General features: G+C 38.3%; 1 protein-coding gene across 1 annotated transcript; it reads right to left on the bottom strand.

Moving 5' to 3' along the window:
* Positions 1 to 1,332: 1,332 nt before the first annotated feature.
* LOC122303950 (mpv17-like protein) lies at positions 1,333 to 5,608 on the bottom strand. Its single transcript, XM_043115941.1, has 7 exons — positions 5,105 to 5,608; positions 4,451 to 4,591; positions 4,247 to 4,360; positions 3,989 to 4,162; positions 3,324 to 3,439; positions 2,178 to 2,256; positions 1,333 to 1,754 (listed from the first exon to the last, which is right to left on the bottom strand). Exons 1-7 carry the CDS (start codon positions 5,519 to 5,521, stop codon positions 1,749 to 1,751), a joined length of 1,047 nt encoding a protein of 348 aa, XP_042971875.1. The 5' UTR covers positions 5,522 to 5,608; the 3' UTR covers positions 1,333 to 1,748.
* Between the last annotated feature and the right edge of the window lie 9,549 nt (positions 5,609 to 15,157).

Genomic DNA, 15,157 nt, shown 5'->3' with positions numbered 1-15,157 from the left:
TAGAATAGTACAATCAACCAAAACATATGGACTGAGTAGTCATGAAAGAAAAGAAATGGCAATGTGTATCCAAGTGCAAGAATAAGGTTTAGATATCCAGCCCCCAATAGATAGATACTAAATTAACAATCTCACCCTACTTGGTACACCTAAATGAGATATCAAATATAAAAAAAGGAGCTAATATTGCACGACATCAAGTCATATTATTCATCACAAAAAATCTCAGTGCAGTTCCACCACAAAACTCAGTACAATGCCAATACAAGTTGAAGATTTATCAACTTGCCAAACCCAGAGCTGAAATATTAAACTACAGAAACATGGGTTGCCAAAAAATTCCTTGCTATTGCAGTGTTTTTGAGCAGAAAATTCCTAGCTATTGCAGAAAAAATTTCAGCCCCAAAGTCCAACAACTATTTCGGTCCTTCAACAGATCCCCATCCCCATATGTAATCTCATAGCAATGGTAATCAAAACTTACAAATTCAGAGCAACCCAAATCGAAGCAACAATTTCAGAGTAACCCAAATCCAAACTCAATCGGGGACATCAAGGATTTTGAGCAAGAATAGCTAGGGTTTTCAGACTGTAATACATGGCAATTTGATCTATATTTTTCGCAATAATCAATCTCCAAATACATGCAACCATGGAGGGAACCGAGTGAGGGATATGAAATGATAATGCAGAAGCTCGGTGGCCAACCATGGAGGATCCCGATTGAAACAAAGCCCAACCATTTTTAGATGCCGAAACTCAAAATATGCAAGAGAGAATATGAGAATCCGGCCATGGAGGAAACCGAAAGGGAAGAAAATCACTTACAATTGCTCGAAGACTTGCTCGGATGGCAAGGGAGGAGGTGAAATCGTAACAGCATCCAACTGTCCAGAGCAAGAACCACGGGATAAGAGAGAGAAAATCAAATTTGGGGATGTACAGTCGATGCACAAATATGGATATTTACTGTACAAATCAGAAACCCAAACCCCATTTTAGGGAATGGGATGAGGAGCCAAATTGGAGAAAACCCTATAATTTTCCCCAAATTATAGGGAAAGTATCGGTATGGGGATACTGATGGAGATGCTCTTAGGAAAATATCGATAATTTTGCAATGCTTACGACTTTTTGTTTGTCAGTGAGGCCACGTGTGCAGTATATTGGGCCTTAGGCCCATGAAACTCCTGGGCGTGCAATAAGACGAGTAAGTCTTCATTGGAAATTTCCATTTTTTTCTACCTGTTACATGAGCTCCAGTGGAAATTTTAGGATTGATGGACTTCCAAATTCCAAACACTTTAAATAAGAGCATAATACAGTTAAGAGTTGCAAATATCTCATGAGTGATGAAATTATATTGCTTTCATGAGGGAAATAGTCCTTGAAGTTGAAGAGCTGGTATACATGGAGACTGAATACACAACATATCCTTGCAAAAAATTCTAAGCTTATATAATATGTTGTTTTACATTATTAAATTGTACAAAAGGTTTGTCCCAAATTCTTCCCCCCTCAAAAAGTATAGAAAGAAGAAGAAGAAGAAGAAGAAGAACATAATGTATAACGACTGAGCGGAGTATACAGCAGCAACTGCAGAGGCAGGTCTTAGGTATGAGTCCATCTATTTGCATTTTGCAGTTTCACATTGCCACTGTCAGGCTTCCAGAATTAAGTGTGATATTGTAGACCCACTCCTTTTGATTGCTAAAACTGTCATCATGCTATCATGCTTTCCAATTCATTTACTCCTAGCAAAACACCAAAAAAAAAAAAAAAAAAACTTGCACATTAGCAACGTAGGATGTAGGACGGACATAATATCGCAAAAGATGTTTATTTTCTTGGGTAGGTCATATTGAGAAAGATGTTTATTGCAAGTTAAATCTTGGATCTCTCTGCCCCTAACCCACCAAAACCAAGATTTTCTTCCATTTTGGCAAATGGCTGCAATGGGGTTGGTGTTCAAAGAGTCCTGAGAATATGTTGTTCAGATCTTGCCAGGAAAATAAAACAATCCAATGTCTAGGTTAACTGGACACAAGACCCAATGTGAATGTGCTACGAGAATCCATGGGTTCTCCCCCATGTGGCTTCCATAGACAAATTTAGCCTCAAATAAATTTCTCATGCAGGCCCTAGAGGAACTCTGTAACAGTAGTTAGTTGTTGTACCTTAGGACTACTGGATGAAGAAGGGTTTGCTTCCACTGAAGCCTCAGATATTCGTGCTTCTGATTTCTCATTTGAATAACTACACAGGAAAAAGGTATCCGGTGTTAGAGAAAGAAGTCTACAAAAACACTTTTAGTCCTACTATACTGAGGAATGAATCATAAACAAATCAGACTTATCAAAAAATTAAAAGAAATAAACAAATAAGAAAATGCTCATTTAATTCATTTATCGCTTAAACAATTCAGATGACCTAATTGTATTGGATATGTTGAAAGTTTTACTACCATAAAATCAAATCAGGTCTTGGAACATGTAGAGAGGGTACTTGCTTGGAAACCTCCACTGGTGGGCAAGTTCAAATTAAATTTTGATGGAGCTGTATTTCACCACACTTCATCTGCTGGAATAGGGGCTACATTAAGGGATGATAAGGGTAAAGTGTTAATGGCATTGATTAGAAGAGAAGTGGGTGAGTTTGAAGTGGATGAGATTGAAGCCTTAACTGCTTCACGTTTGCAGATGATTTTTCATCTTGGTATAACTAGTTTAATCGTGGAAGGTGATTTTTCATCAATTATTGAAGCTGTAAGTTCTAATGGAACAAATCTCACTACACTGGATCCTTTGATTTTGAAAATTCAGATGTTGGTTAGAAGATTTCAGGATTATGAGATTACTAAGGTTGGTCAATAGGGTAATGAAACTGCTCATTTGCTTGCTTGTCATGCCAGGAGGTTGGAAGATACAGTTCAATGGTGGCACCAGTGCCCTGATTTTATTAAGTCTTGTGTATTATTAGATGCTGCAATGGGACTGTTTTATGTTGTATTTGGCTCATTTTATATGAATGAACCCTGTTTCTTATAAAACATAAGAAAAAAAAAATTTCTGATGATCTAATAATGTGTGGTCCACATCATGGAAAACAAATTTCCAAACTGAACAAGATGGAAACCACAAAGTTGAAAAAGGTTGATGATAGGTATGTGATGCAGAATAAGAGACAAAATAATCACAGATTTCTGTTCAGTGTATAATGTAGAAAAGAAAAGGTGTACTTTAAATGGCTGCAAATGGAATAATGACAAAAGTTACCATACAAGCGTACTCAACAGGATATAATAGATATATTTAGATACTTACGTTGACAGTATGGTAACCCAGATGAGCTCCACACAGTCTACCCAAAGAAGCCTTTGTTCAAGAGGGATAAGACCATAGGTTATCAGATGGGCAAATGGCCAAAGCTTCCACCCTGCCTGTAAAGTGAACCATAAAATTAAGTAATGTTTCATGACACATATGCATTGAATACAAAATTTGCTGCAATTCAATCCAATCTATGTTGGACAGAACCCAAAGGAATGAAATTTCAATCATCTTAAGAATGGTATGTAGATACCAGTTAATAAACTTCTAGCTTATACTTCTTAGAACATTTGACCAATTATTTTTTCAAAACAAAATAGAAAAGAAATTTTGAGTATCGCCATGCAACATATTTACATGGGTCTTTATACATAAATGGACTTCAAAGACTGCTCAGTGAGAGTTGGTGAAGTACTTAGCAGAAAGAGTGTGAGAAATTTGAAGATCCCTTAGGCACAAAAGGAAAAGAGCGACATTTGCATTCAATACATAGGTCTTAAAACTATAGCCAAAGTTAAGGTCGGCAGACCCACAATTATTTTAAAGATGATAAATATTTTATTTCACAAACTAGATAACAACCAAGGAAACAAACTGTTGATCAGACACAATCTAAAGACACTCAAAAAGTGTAGAGGAAAACTAGAGTGGTTTCTTACAGTAAGCATGGGCCAAAATGTAGTCTTCAGTTCATTAAAAATATTGGTTGGAGATTCAAAACGCAAGAACCCCAAAACCACAAAATAGATGCTGTTCCAAACTGCTGCCCACACTGTTTGGTCAAAGGCAACTTTAGCAGGGACCACCCACCAATCTTCGAATGGAAAAAGAGCCTGAAAACCAAAGTAAACGATTACAGCCATCCACAGAAAATCAACAGATAAACCAACTGACCAAATATTAATCACAATTATCACCTCACAAAATTGGTAGTAATAATGAGAAAGGGACCCGTGGAGAGTAAACCCAACAAGGCCCGATCTGAACATACGTGTCCGGTCAAACTCAAACAGAGGCTTTCCTTCATAACACTGAAAATTCAGAAGGAAACAACTAAAGAATCAATCAAAGTATATATGACCAGGACAAATTATTTAAGATAATCTCCTTCAAGCACATACTTGGGCGATCCAATCTCCTAGAGAATACACAATCCCACTTATTGCCATTTTGGCTAACACAGGGTTTGCTTTGAGAGCTTGTTCGTAGGCAATCCAATTGTGTTCGGGTGCATACCTTAGTACCTCATAAAGGGTCCATCCCTGAGAAAATTAAAACAAAAAGTTGGTCTTGACAGGCAAGATACACTGACTGAAAGAGGCAACTTTGAAATTTATTAATGGAAAACAGCATGAAAAGCGAACATTAGCTTTCAAAAGTTATCTAATCAATTTGATGATTACATTTGTCTGTCAATCTTATTTTTGGGCAAAATTTCCCATAAATGGAAATTGATTTCTGCAATATAGAAATCTATTACATTTAAACGGTTCCTAATCTCCCATGACAAAGAACATAAGTATGCTTCAAAAACAAATTGATATCCAGGAAAATAATTAACTAAAATAATATCGCATATATATGTGCTCGTATGAAAAAAAAAAAAACCGTAATTGACAATTCAAAGCTATTTTACAAACCAAAAGTGATAAAAGCATAAAAGTATCATCAGCATCTATGCAATTAACTATGCAATAGCCGATTCTCATAAATACCCATGGCCAAAAAAGGAGCGAGGAAAAATACAAGCAAAATTAACAATAGAAATCACTCACGTGCCAGTAATCATAGTCAATGGTGAGCAACTTGCTAACGGCGAAGGTCCCAAATCCTAGAACAATAGAAGCATTGATAGCTTTGCTAACCAACCTATCAAAATCATCATCCTCTTCTCTCCCCTCAGAAGTAGAAAGAGGCTGAAGTTCTTCAGACCCATTTAGTAACAACCGGCTTTCTTCATCCTCGACAATATTAAGATTCTCCTTCACCGGAACAACCTCTCGGTCCTCAGTGACCGACCAAATGACACAGCTCCTTTTACGGGTGGTTGAAAAGCTGAAATTGCTTGATGGGTTGGACTTGGTGAAGACTTGGGCGGAGAGAATAGATGGAGGAAAGTTAGGCCTCTGGGATTCTGCAATGGATTTGGTGAGTGAAGGGAGTTTATGGGCGGTGATGCTAAGAGTAGCCATTGAAAATGGCAAGCCACAGAAGAGAATAGAAGGGAAGGGGAGAGAGGAGAGAACTTTAAATAAATACTGAATAATATGAATAATGCTTATCAAGCTATATAATTATACACGGCATTCATTATTGAAGTCCCGTTTCCTTTTTAAACTGATTTTCTTTTATTTTTAATTGAATTCTCATTTGCTTTTACAGACGAGATAACATTATTTGAAATAAAAATAAAAATTTAAATAAAATCTTATTGAATTATATTTATTTAATATTATTTTTTATTTTATAATTTGAAAAAGTTAAACTATTTATATTATTTTGTATGAAAATTTAAAATAATAATAATAATAATGTGAGATGAGATGAAAAGTTTTATGAAACAAACGAAGTTTAAAATTTTTAACTATTTTAATTTTGCCAATAGTTTTAGTATTATTATTTTTTTGAAAGTTTTAGGCTGTGATGAATAGTAAAAGTGTTTCATTTGATCTTATTTGATCATTATAATTTTATCAAATTTTTATATAAAATATAATAAATAATTCAACATTTTCAAATTCTAAAATAATATTATTATAAATTAATATTTTAATAATATTTTATTCAAATTCTAACTTTCATTTAAAATTATTTCATTTCATCTTACTATTCAAATCACAATTTAATATTATTACCATATAGGCTATTGTTAATTCTTATTTATTAAAAATTGTTTGAGCTTTAAATCTATACAAGAACACTTCTTTCATGTTTAAAATCTATTTAACATAAATATATATATATATATATATATTATTTATAGATTGGATTTATAAGTAGAATAATTAAGATTCTTATTATTTTTATTTTAAAATTAAAATGCATCTGCTTCATATCTTAATTTTTTTTTTTCAAATATAAAATCTCCATAAGGAAAATATTTTAATACGTTTTTTTTTAACAATGTTTTTTATTTTTAAAATTTGAGTAGGAAAGATGTCTATGCAAACACGTCCCCTATTTTAAAAAAGTTGCGTCTCCTTTGGGAACATCGAGCGAGCAATACAACCTTACTTTTCTCTTAGTTTTTATGGAGCCACGTCCGTCTCAACCTGCCGCTATGAAAGACAGTCAATACGTAGTTGCACGTTACAAAACTTGTCTTCTCTATCTGTTAAGAACTCTGTTGATTGTGGGAATGATAAGGTTGGGTTGCTGTGTATCTCATGAAGATGATGGAATAAATGAACAAGTGCTCATGAAATGGTAAGAAGCAATGCGCGCCAACTGTTTGGTAAATTGCAAGTGAAGAGAAAATAGAGTGTATTGTTACGGGAGTGCTTCGAGGGCTCCCAAACCTCCTTGCAATATTTTTCTAACAAATTCCAAATTCTTCAGATCCTAACAATGCTCCATTTTCTTACCTTTATGCGCTGCCTCTAACAGAATTGAGAAAACTCTAGTCTGACCCGTAACACTTGCTAACAGGTAACAGTTTGAACACACCGTTTGGAAGACTCTTCCAAACGTTGCGTTTCTACAATTATTTAAACGGTGCATAGCACCTTACATAATAAAAGCTACAGATTACTAATACCAAACGACTCCAGTTCAGCCAAACGGTGGCCTCTATACGACGTTGCCCCTTTCTTTAATTCTTCTTCATTTCTCCCTTCAGCCCGACAGTTCCAAACCACTTCCACTTCAGTTCATCTTCACTTCTTTCTTCTAGTGGCTTCTAAACCCTAACATTCTCTCCCTCTTCAAAAAACCTTGCCCACAAGGTGTGGGTATAGGCTTTGAAGCTTCCACAACAACTCCCAACTACTCTCTTCATCATCTAGCCCCTTCCATTTCACAAGCACTTCTGTGACAGCACGGTCCCCCAGTTTTTTCATCCTTTGCTCTAGAATCCTTTCGAGTTCGGGCTGTATTTCACCATCTGTGTCAGTGGGAGGGAGATCTTGAAGGATGGGAATATGCAAACCCAATTTTTTCTTAAGACAGGAAACATGAATGGTAGGATGTATCCTTGACGATTCAGGTAATTTTAATCGGTATGCCACGGATCCCACTCTTTCCTCCACTTGAAAAGGTCCATAATACCTTGGGGATAGCTTCAGATTTCTCCTCAAAGCCAGGGTCTTTTGTCGGTACGGCTGAAGTTTAAGGTAAACCCAATCCCCCTTTTCAAATTCCCTTTCAGTCCTGTTTTTATCTGCGTAATACTTCATTCGGTGTTGTGCATCTGTTAAATTCTGTTTAAGCAAATTGATGGTCTGATCTCTGCTTTTAAGAAACTGATTTGCTGCTTCATTTGTTACTGTGCCCGGCACATAGGACAAAAGAGTGGGTGGGGGGTAGCCGTAGACAGCCTGATAAGGGGCCATTTTAGTTGCCGTATGATAGGTGGTATTATACTACCACTCAGCCATTGGAAGCCAATAAGACCATACCTTAGGTTTAGAACCAGCATAGCAACGTAAATAGGCTTCCACACACTTATTCATAGCTTCAGTTTGGCCATCTGATTGTGGGTGATAAGCTAAACTGAAATCAAGGGAAGACCCTTGTGCACTAAAAATGGCCTTCCAGAAGTTACTTAAAAAGATTGGGTCCCTATTCGATACCACAGACTTAGGGCACCCATGCAGCTTAAAAACATTCTTCATAAACTCTTCCGCCACCACTTGAGCAATATAGGGATGAGCCAAAGGTATAAAATGACCATACTTGGAGAGTCGATCCACCACCACCAATATTACACTGAACCCCTTTGAAACTTGTAGACCTTCCACAAAATCCAGTGAGATGTCAGTCCAAGGTTGGTTGGGAATGGGAAGTGGCTGGAGTAGTCCAGCTGGGTGAACAGTCTTGTTTTTCATGGCTTGGCATGTGTTACATTCCCGTACTAGCTTCTTGATGTCTTTTTTCATGCCTTTCCAATAGAAATTTAGTTTAGCTCTTTGGTATGTTTTCAAGTACCCGGAATGGCCTGCTTGAGGGCTATCATGAACAAATTGTAACACTTTCTTTTTAAAATCAGAATTTTCCGCCAACACAATTCGCCCTTTTTTTAAGATCACCCCTTGCCTTAGTGAGAAACCCTTAGGTATATTCTGATTTGTCTGCAGCTGGTCTAATAGCACAACCAGCCCACTAGACTCTTGGTAGCTTCTTTTTAACTCTTCCAACCAAGAAGGAGTCGGGAAAGACAATATAGCTGCACATTCAGCCTTGTTTGAATCTTCCATTCTCCTTGAGAGTGCATCCGCAACCCTATTTTCCTTCCCTCTTTTGTATTCAATAGAGAATTGATAGCCCATCAATTTTGCTACCCACTTGTGCTACATTTCAATCTCCACGCCCTGTTCAAGTAAAAATTTGAGGGCCTATTGGTCAGTCTTAATAATAAAGGACTGACCAAGGTGGTAAGGCCTCCATTTTTGGACAGCCGTTACAAGAGCTAGTAACTCCTTCTCATAAGTTGATAAGAGAAGAGCCTTGCCCTTAATGGCCTTACTTAGATAGGCAATAGGCTGTCCTGATTGCATTAAAACTGCTCCCAGTCCGATTTCACTAGCATCACACTCAATAACAAAGGGCTTGCTGAAATCAGGTAGCCTTAAAACTGGAGGGTGTGCAACAGCCTGATTCAAGGTCGTAAATGCCTTTCTTGTCTCCTCACTCCAATAGAAAGCATTTTTTCTTCAACAATTCAGTGAGAGGGGCTGCAATACTACCATAGTTTTGGATGAACTTCCGATAATACCCCGTTAACCCTAGGAATCCCCTTAGAGATTTCACATTCTTAGGTTCAGGCCACTCTAACATAGCAGCCACTTTAGAAGCATCCGCCATCACTCCATTTGAATTAATCACATGACCCAAGTAGTTAATCTTTCCAACAACAAATTTACACTTGGATCTTTTGGCATATAGGTTGTTTTTCTGCAGTAAGGATAGAACCTTCCTTAGATGCTCTAAATGTTTAGCTTGACTCTTGCTATAGATCAAGATATCGTCGAAAAATACAAGTACAAATTTCCGTAGATAAGGTTTAAAGACATCGTTCATTAACCCTTGAAATGTGGCCTGGGCATTACCAAAAACTCGTAATGCCCATCATGAGTGCGAAACGCTGTTTTGGGTATATCCTCCTCAACTACCCTCACCTAGTGGTAACCCGACCTTAAATCGAGTTTAGAAAAAATAACCGAGCCAAACAATTCATCCAACAGCTCATCAATCACTGGAATAGGGAATTTTGCCTTCACTGTCTCCTTGTTTAATGCCCTATAGTCCACACATAATCTCCAACTCCCATTAGCCTTCCGGACCAGCAAAATAGGAGAAGAAAAAGGGCTGGAGCTAGGCCGTACCACCCCTGACTTCAAGAGCTCTACTACTATTTTCTCTATTTATGCTTTTTGGTAGTAAGGATATTGACAGGGCCTATTAGCAGTGGGCTGGGTACCCTTCTTGAGGATTATTTGGTGATCATGGGGACGAGATGGTGGTAGCCCCTTAGGTTCGTTAAAAACCCCTTGAAATTCTTCTAGGACTTGAGTAACATCACCCTGCATAAGCTTCTGCTCTTCCACTTCCCCCTCCACAGCCATAATTTGTAACAAAATGCCCTTGCCCTTAAGCATCTTATGACCGTCATCCATCACTGTTGGTTTTAGCTTTAACCCTTGTAATTCAGTCAATTTTCCTTCATGTCTAAAACTCATCAGTAATTTAGAGAAATCCCAAGTAATGGGACCCAAAGTCTCCAACCATTGAACTCCTAACACCACATCACACCCCGCTAAATCAAGTACATAAAGAGAGGGTTTAAATGAAGTACCTTGCACCTTTAAATTCACATCATTGCACATTCCCCCGCTTCTTAAGCATTGCCCATTAGCTACCTTGACCCTTAATGCAATGGAAGTATCCACTGCCAACTTCAGTTTTGGAACCAAGGTTGAATCTATGAAGTTATGAGAGCTGCCCGAGTCCACTAGAATCACCAATTCCTTGCCCTTGATGCTGCCGACCAGCCTCATTGTACTTACTGTAGGAGTGCCTGCAATTGCAGCTAATGAAATTTCAGGTACCTCTCCTTTGTCATCAATCTTGTTGTCTTCACTTACTGCTTCACCAATCTTTGGAGGGATGTCATCCTCTTCCTCTTCTAAGTCGTCCTCATCAGCTTGGATGAAATAAACTCTTGGTTTATTGCACTTATGGTTTGGGTTCCACTTATCATTGCAGTGGTAACATAACCCTTTCTTACGTTTCTCATCCATTTGGGCTGAGAGAACTGGTCTAGTGGCACTAGTAGATCCAGACCAATTCTTGTTGCTGCCACCCGCATAAGACGCTTTGGAAAAACCCCCAGAAGTTTCACTAGACTTCTCCCATGTGTGCTTGTTGGATTTTTTTACACTTAAGAGGTATTCCTCTTGGATTCTTGCTAATCCATATGCTGCATTCATATTGACAGGATTAAACATTTTTATGGGCAAGCAGATTTCATCATTCAGTCTACTGATAAAACAACACAGCTTGTGCTCATCTGAAAGGCCCCTCAACCGATTAGCCAAGGCTTCAAATTGTGCCGTGTAAGCCGCAATAGAGCTGGACTATTTTAGTCGCGTTAGTTCCTCCATGGGACTATCGTAAGACGTCGGTCTAAAGCGAAGAAGCATAGATCTGGTGAATGTGTCCCAGTCATGGAAATGGCCCCTATCTGAAGACTCTTGGTACCACACAAGAGCCTCCCCCTCCATGTGGTGAGACGACATGAGCAGGCGGTGTGGCAAGGGAGTCTGATGAAATTCAAAGTATTGATGTGCCTTAAAAATCCATGAAGCTGGATGGTCTCCTTGAAAGTGTGGAAAGTCTAAACGCACGCCTCGGAAGTTGCCTCGTCTTGGTTCTTGTGGTTCTTGGTCATCATACTGCAGCTGGCGCTGTTCCTGGTGTTGGTGTTGATTATTTTGTGGGAGCTGATGGTGCTGATTTTGTTGTTGAAGTTGCTGGACTATTGTGCGCATCATGGCATTTACTGTCTCCATATTAGTCTTGAATTCTTGCATAGACTGCTGTGTTTGCTCATTTTTTTGTTTAAGTTCAAGTATCTGCTACTGTAAGTCCTCATTCTGATGATGCCTAGACCTTGTATTTTCTGCCATAGGATCGTTGGATGCTGATACCAATGTTAAGAACTTTGTTGATTGTGGGAATGATAAGGTTGGGTTGCTGTGTATCTCAGGAAGATGATGGAATAAATGAACAAGTGCTCATGAAATGGTAAGAAGCAATGCACGCCAACTGTTTGGTAAATTGCTAGTGAAGAGAAAATAGAGTGTATTGTTACGGGAGTGCTTCGAGGGCTCCCAAACCTCCTTGCAATATTTTTCTAACAAATTCCAGATTCTTCAGATCCTAACAATGCTCCATTTTCTTACCTTTATGCGCTGCCTCTAACAGAATTGAGAAAACTCTAGTCTGACCCGTAACACTTGCTAACAGGTAACAGTTTGAACGCACCGTTTGGAAGACTCCTCCAAACGTTGCGTTTCTACAATTATTTAAATGGTGCGTAGCACCTTACATAATAAAAGCTACAGATTACTAATACCAAACGACTCCAGTTCAGCCAAACGGTGGCCTCTATACGACGTTGCCCCTTTCTTTAATTCTTCTTCATTTCTCCCTTCAGCCCGACAGTTCCAGACCACTTCCGCTTCAGTTCATCTTCACTTCTTTCTTCTAGTGGCTTCTGTCAGAACCCTAACATTATCTTTTTTTTTCTCACTCGAAGAAAGATAGGTGAAGTAGGATCCACTAAGATTCTAACAAAATTGAAGGTGGTTGGAGATGGAGGGGCAAACTTTAACAGCTATGTTCGTCATCTAGAAGTGAATGGAATTGGTTGTGACGACTAAATTTGATGACGAATGATGAATTAAAAGAAAGGTGAGAGCGATTGAAGCTAACGGAAAAGGAAGCTCTAAAGGAGATGATGTTTTGGAGGACCTGAATTACAAAGGAGACTTAAGCTTAGTTGGGAAGGTATGGATGTAGATGAGCATAAATAAAGTAGTGACTGAATCTATGATGGCCAAAGTGTGAAGATAAGTAAGAGAGATAAGTTCCAAGAGGTGGGATCAAACATTTTTGTGATGGTGTTTGCAAACTAAGCTAATAAGCAACGTATCTTGGAGAGAAGACCATGGCTCTTCAACAACCAACTTGCAGTTCGATAGATTCACACCACCACATAAAATGAATTTCATAAGTGAATGACTCTAGGTTCAAATGCATGATTTATCACTAGCGTGAATGAATAGGGAGTGGGGGGAGATTTTAGGAGGCACTATCGGTAGAGTAGTGAAGGTGGATATGGAGGAGGATGGGAGTGGATGGGGTTTAATCTTAAGGGTATTTATTTTTTATTTTTTGGAAATGTAATACAATTGCCATATCAAAACAATTTTCATACGCAATATTCGATTTCATTTAATCCGATATTTTTCCACCATTCTTTTGGGCTCGACTAGTCAATATGATAAAAGGATATACAATTTCTAACAAACATTTAGTTCGGAGAATCAAAATAAACAAAATCATAAGCAATGGCTTTCCTCCCCAACGCCAAAGCACCAAAGAACGTAGACCAGCCTCAGTCCTACTTGTCATCTGCCACTCCCACAGGTTTTGAGAAAGACATGGGTGGAGTAGGTTCAGTTTCCACCGTTACTTTGCTATCATTCTTGGCTGCAGGCTTATAAGGACAAGTCAATGGAGCCCCTACTTCCTATATTCCCAACCAAATATCCCATGAACTTTTCCCATGATTAAATGGAATAGAAGAGGAAGAATGTTCACGATGGGTACTAAGAAAAGGGGTAATAAACACGCCAGGAAAACCTAGAACCGAGCATAACACTTAATCTTAAGGGTTCTAACAGAAATAGACTTACTAAAACCTCTAGCGAGAGGAAGGAGGGTGAGGCTCATAGGATTCCCATCAAGTATGAGAAATTGCGACATTTCTATTTTAGGTGTGGATGCATTGTACATGATGATTCAGGGTGTAAAGGAAAAGAGGAGGGTGAGGCTTAATTTGGAACCTGGTTGAGAGCAGGGATAAGAGCAAAAAAGAAAGAGGGATTTAGGAACTCGGATTGGAGTTTTAAAAAATACATAGAAGTGAAGGGAAGAGATGAAGGGAGAAAAAAGTAGTTAATGACACAATAGAGAAAGTGAGGGAGCAGCAGCAGAGAGAAGATGAAAGAGAGGCTCTTATTCAGAGTCTGAGTCAAGTAGAGTGGTGGTAAGAGGGGAAAGAAGTGAAGAGTCAAAAAGTCGAAAGGATAGGATTATATCAATAAAATATGGCCAGGTTAATAAAGAAGATGAGATGGAAGAAAAATGAGAGGAGGTACTGGTTATGAACTCTATGGGGAGGGTGAAGGAAGTGGGGTGACAGTAACTGTATGAATGATATAAGTAACAAAGAAAATACAAAAGGAGCATGGAAGAGAAGAGTTAGAGAGCAAGGTAAGAAGGTTGAGTCACAAAATTTTTTATCTCCTTAAAAAAGAATGTTGAGATCTGATATTGATAGAAATGAGGATGAGAGGGATAGTAAAAAACATAAAAAGGAATTGCTATGAAGTGGTGGGGTAAAAAACAAATGAAATGGTGGGGGCTATCAAACAGCCCCACCAACCATTATGAAAATACTAAGTTGAAACTACTGAGGGCTTGAAAATTTTCGGACAATTCAAAATCTTTGTCATTTGGTGAAAGAAAAGAAGCCCAATATTGTGTTTTTGATAGAGACTAAGATGATGAGTGGAAAATGTGAAAGGTTAAAAGGAAGGCTTAATTATGAAGATTGTTTTGTGGTTGAACCAGAGGGAAGGAGGGCTGGCTTAATGCTGTGGTGGAACTAGTCGATGGAAATAAAGGTGCTGAACTACTCCCAGTGGCATATCAGTGTTTGGATTAAAAATGAAGAGGGGAATGAGAAATGGCTATTGATAGGCTTTTATGAGCAGCTTGATATTAGTTTGAGGGAAGAGTCATGGAAGTTGTTGAGTTCATTAAAACCCTTAAGAAGAATATGGTTGGTGTGTGGTGGGTGATTTCAATGAGATCTTGGCACATGATGAAAAGAGGGGTGGAGGTATAGACAAGAAAGGCAAATGGCTCGATTCAAAGAAGTGCTAGAGATGGGGGGGACTATTTGAGTTTGAGTATGGACTATTTGATTTGCGATGGAGAGGTGACAAGTTCACTTGGAGCAACAAGCATGAGGTTGAGTCTTTTACTAAAAAAGGACTGGGTAGGGGAGTGGCCAAATTGAAATGGAAGGAAATTTTTTAATGAAGGGTGGGTGGAAGTGCTGGTTGCAAGAAGCTCAGATCACCTGCCCATTTTACTTTGTATGAACCAAAGATCAGAAAAAGAATGGAGGCCAAAGAGGATATTCATATATGAAACAAACTGGTCACTAAAGGAGGAATGTGAAGAAGTGATTAAAAGGGTATGGCAGAAGGAATCGGTAGCAAATGAATTACCATAGAGGATGATGAATATGCTGGAAGATAGCGAGGGTGCTTTACTCAAGGGGAGCAAATAGGTTGATTTTGATAAAGGGACAG

This window comes from Carya illinoinensis, chromosome 3 (genome assembly GCF_018687715.1).
Source record: "Carya illinoinensis cultivar Pawnee chromosome 3, C.illinoinensisPawnee_v1, whole genome shotgun sequence".
NCBI classification, from domain to species: domain Eukaryota; kingdom Viridiplantae; phylum Streptophyta; class Magnoliopsida; order Fagales; family Juglandaceae; genus Carya; species Carya illinoinensis.
The sequence above is the reverse complement of the archived record's forward strand: the minus strand, read 5'-3'. Positions and strand labels throughout refer to the sequence as shown.

Bases quoted from the DNA above. Each gene is read 5' to 3' on its own strand.
- LOC122303950 (XM_043115941.1), bottom strand. From the start codon at position 5,521: ATGGCTACTCTTAGCATCACCGCCCATAAACTCCCTTCACTCACCAAA. The intron at 4,592-5,104 runs GTGAGTGATTTC...TAATTTTCTCAG, and splicing joins TTGACTATGATTACTGGCAC to GGATGGACCCTTTATGAGGT. The intron at 3,440-3,988 runs GTAAGAAACCAC...TTCACTTTACAG, and splicing joins CATTTTGGCCCATGCTTACT to GCAGGGTGGAAGCTTTGGCC.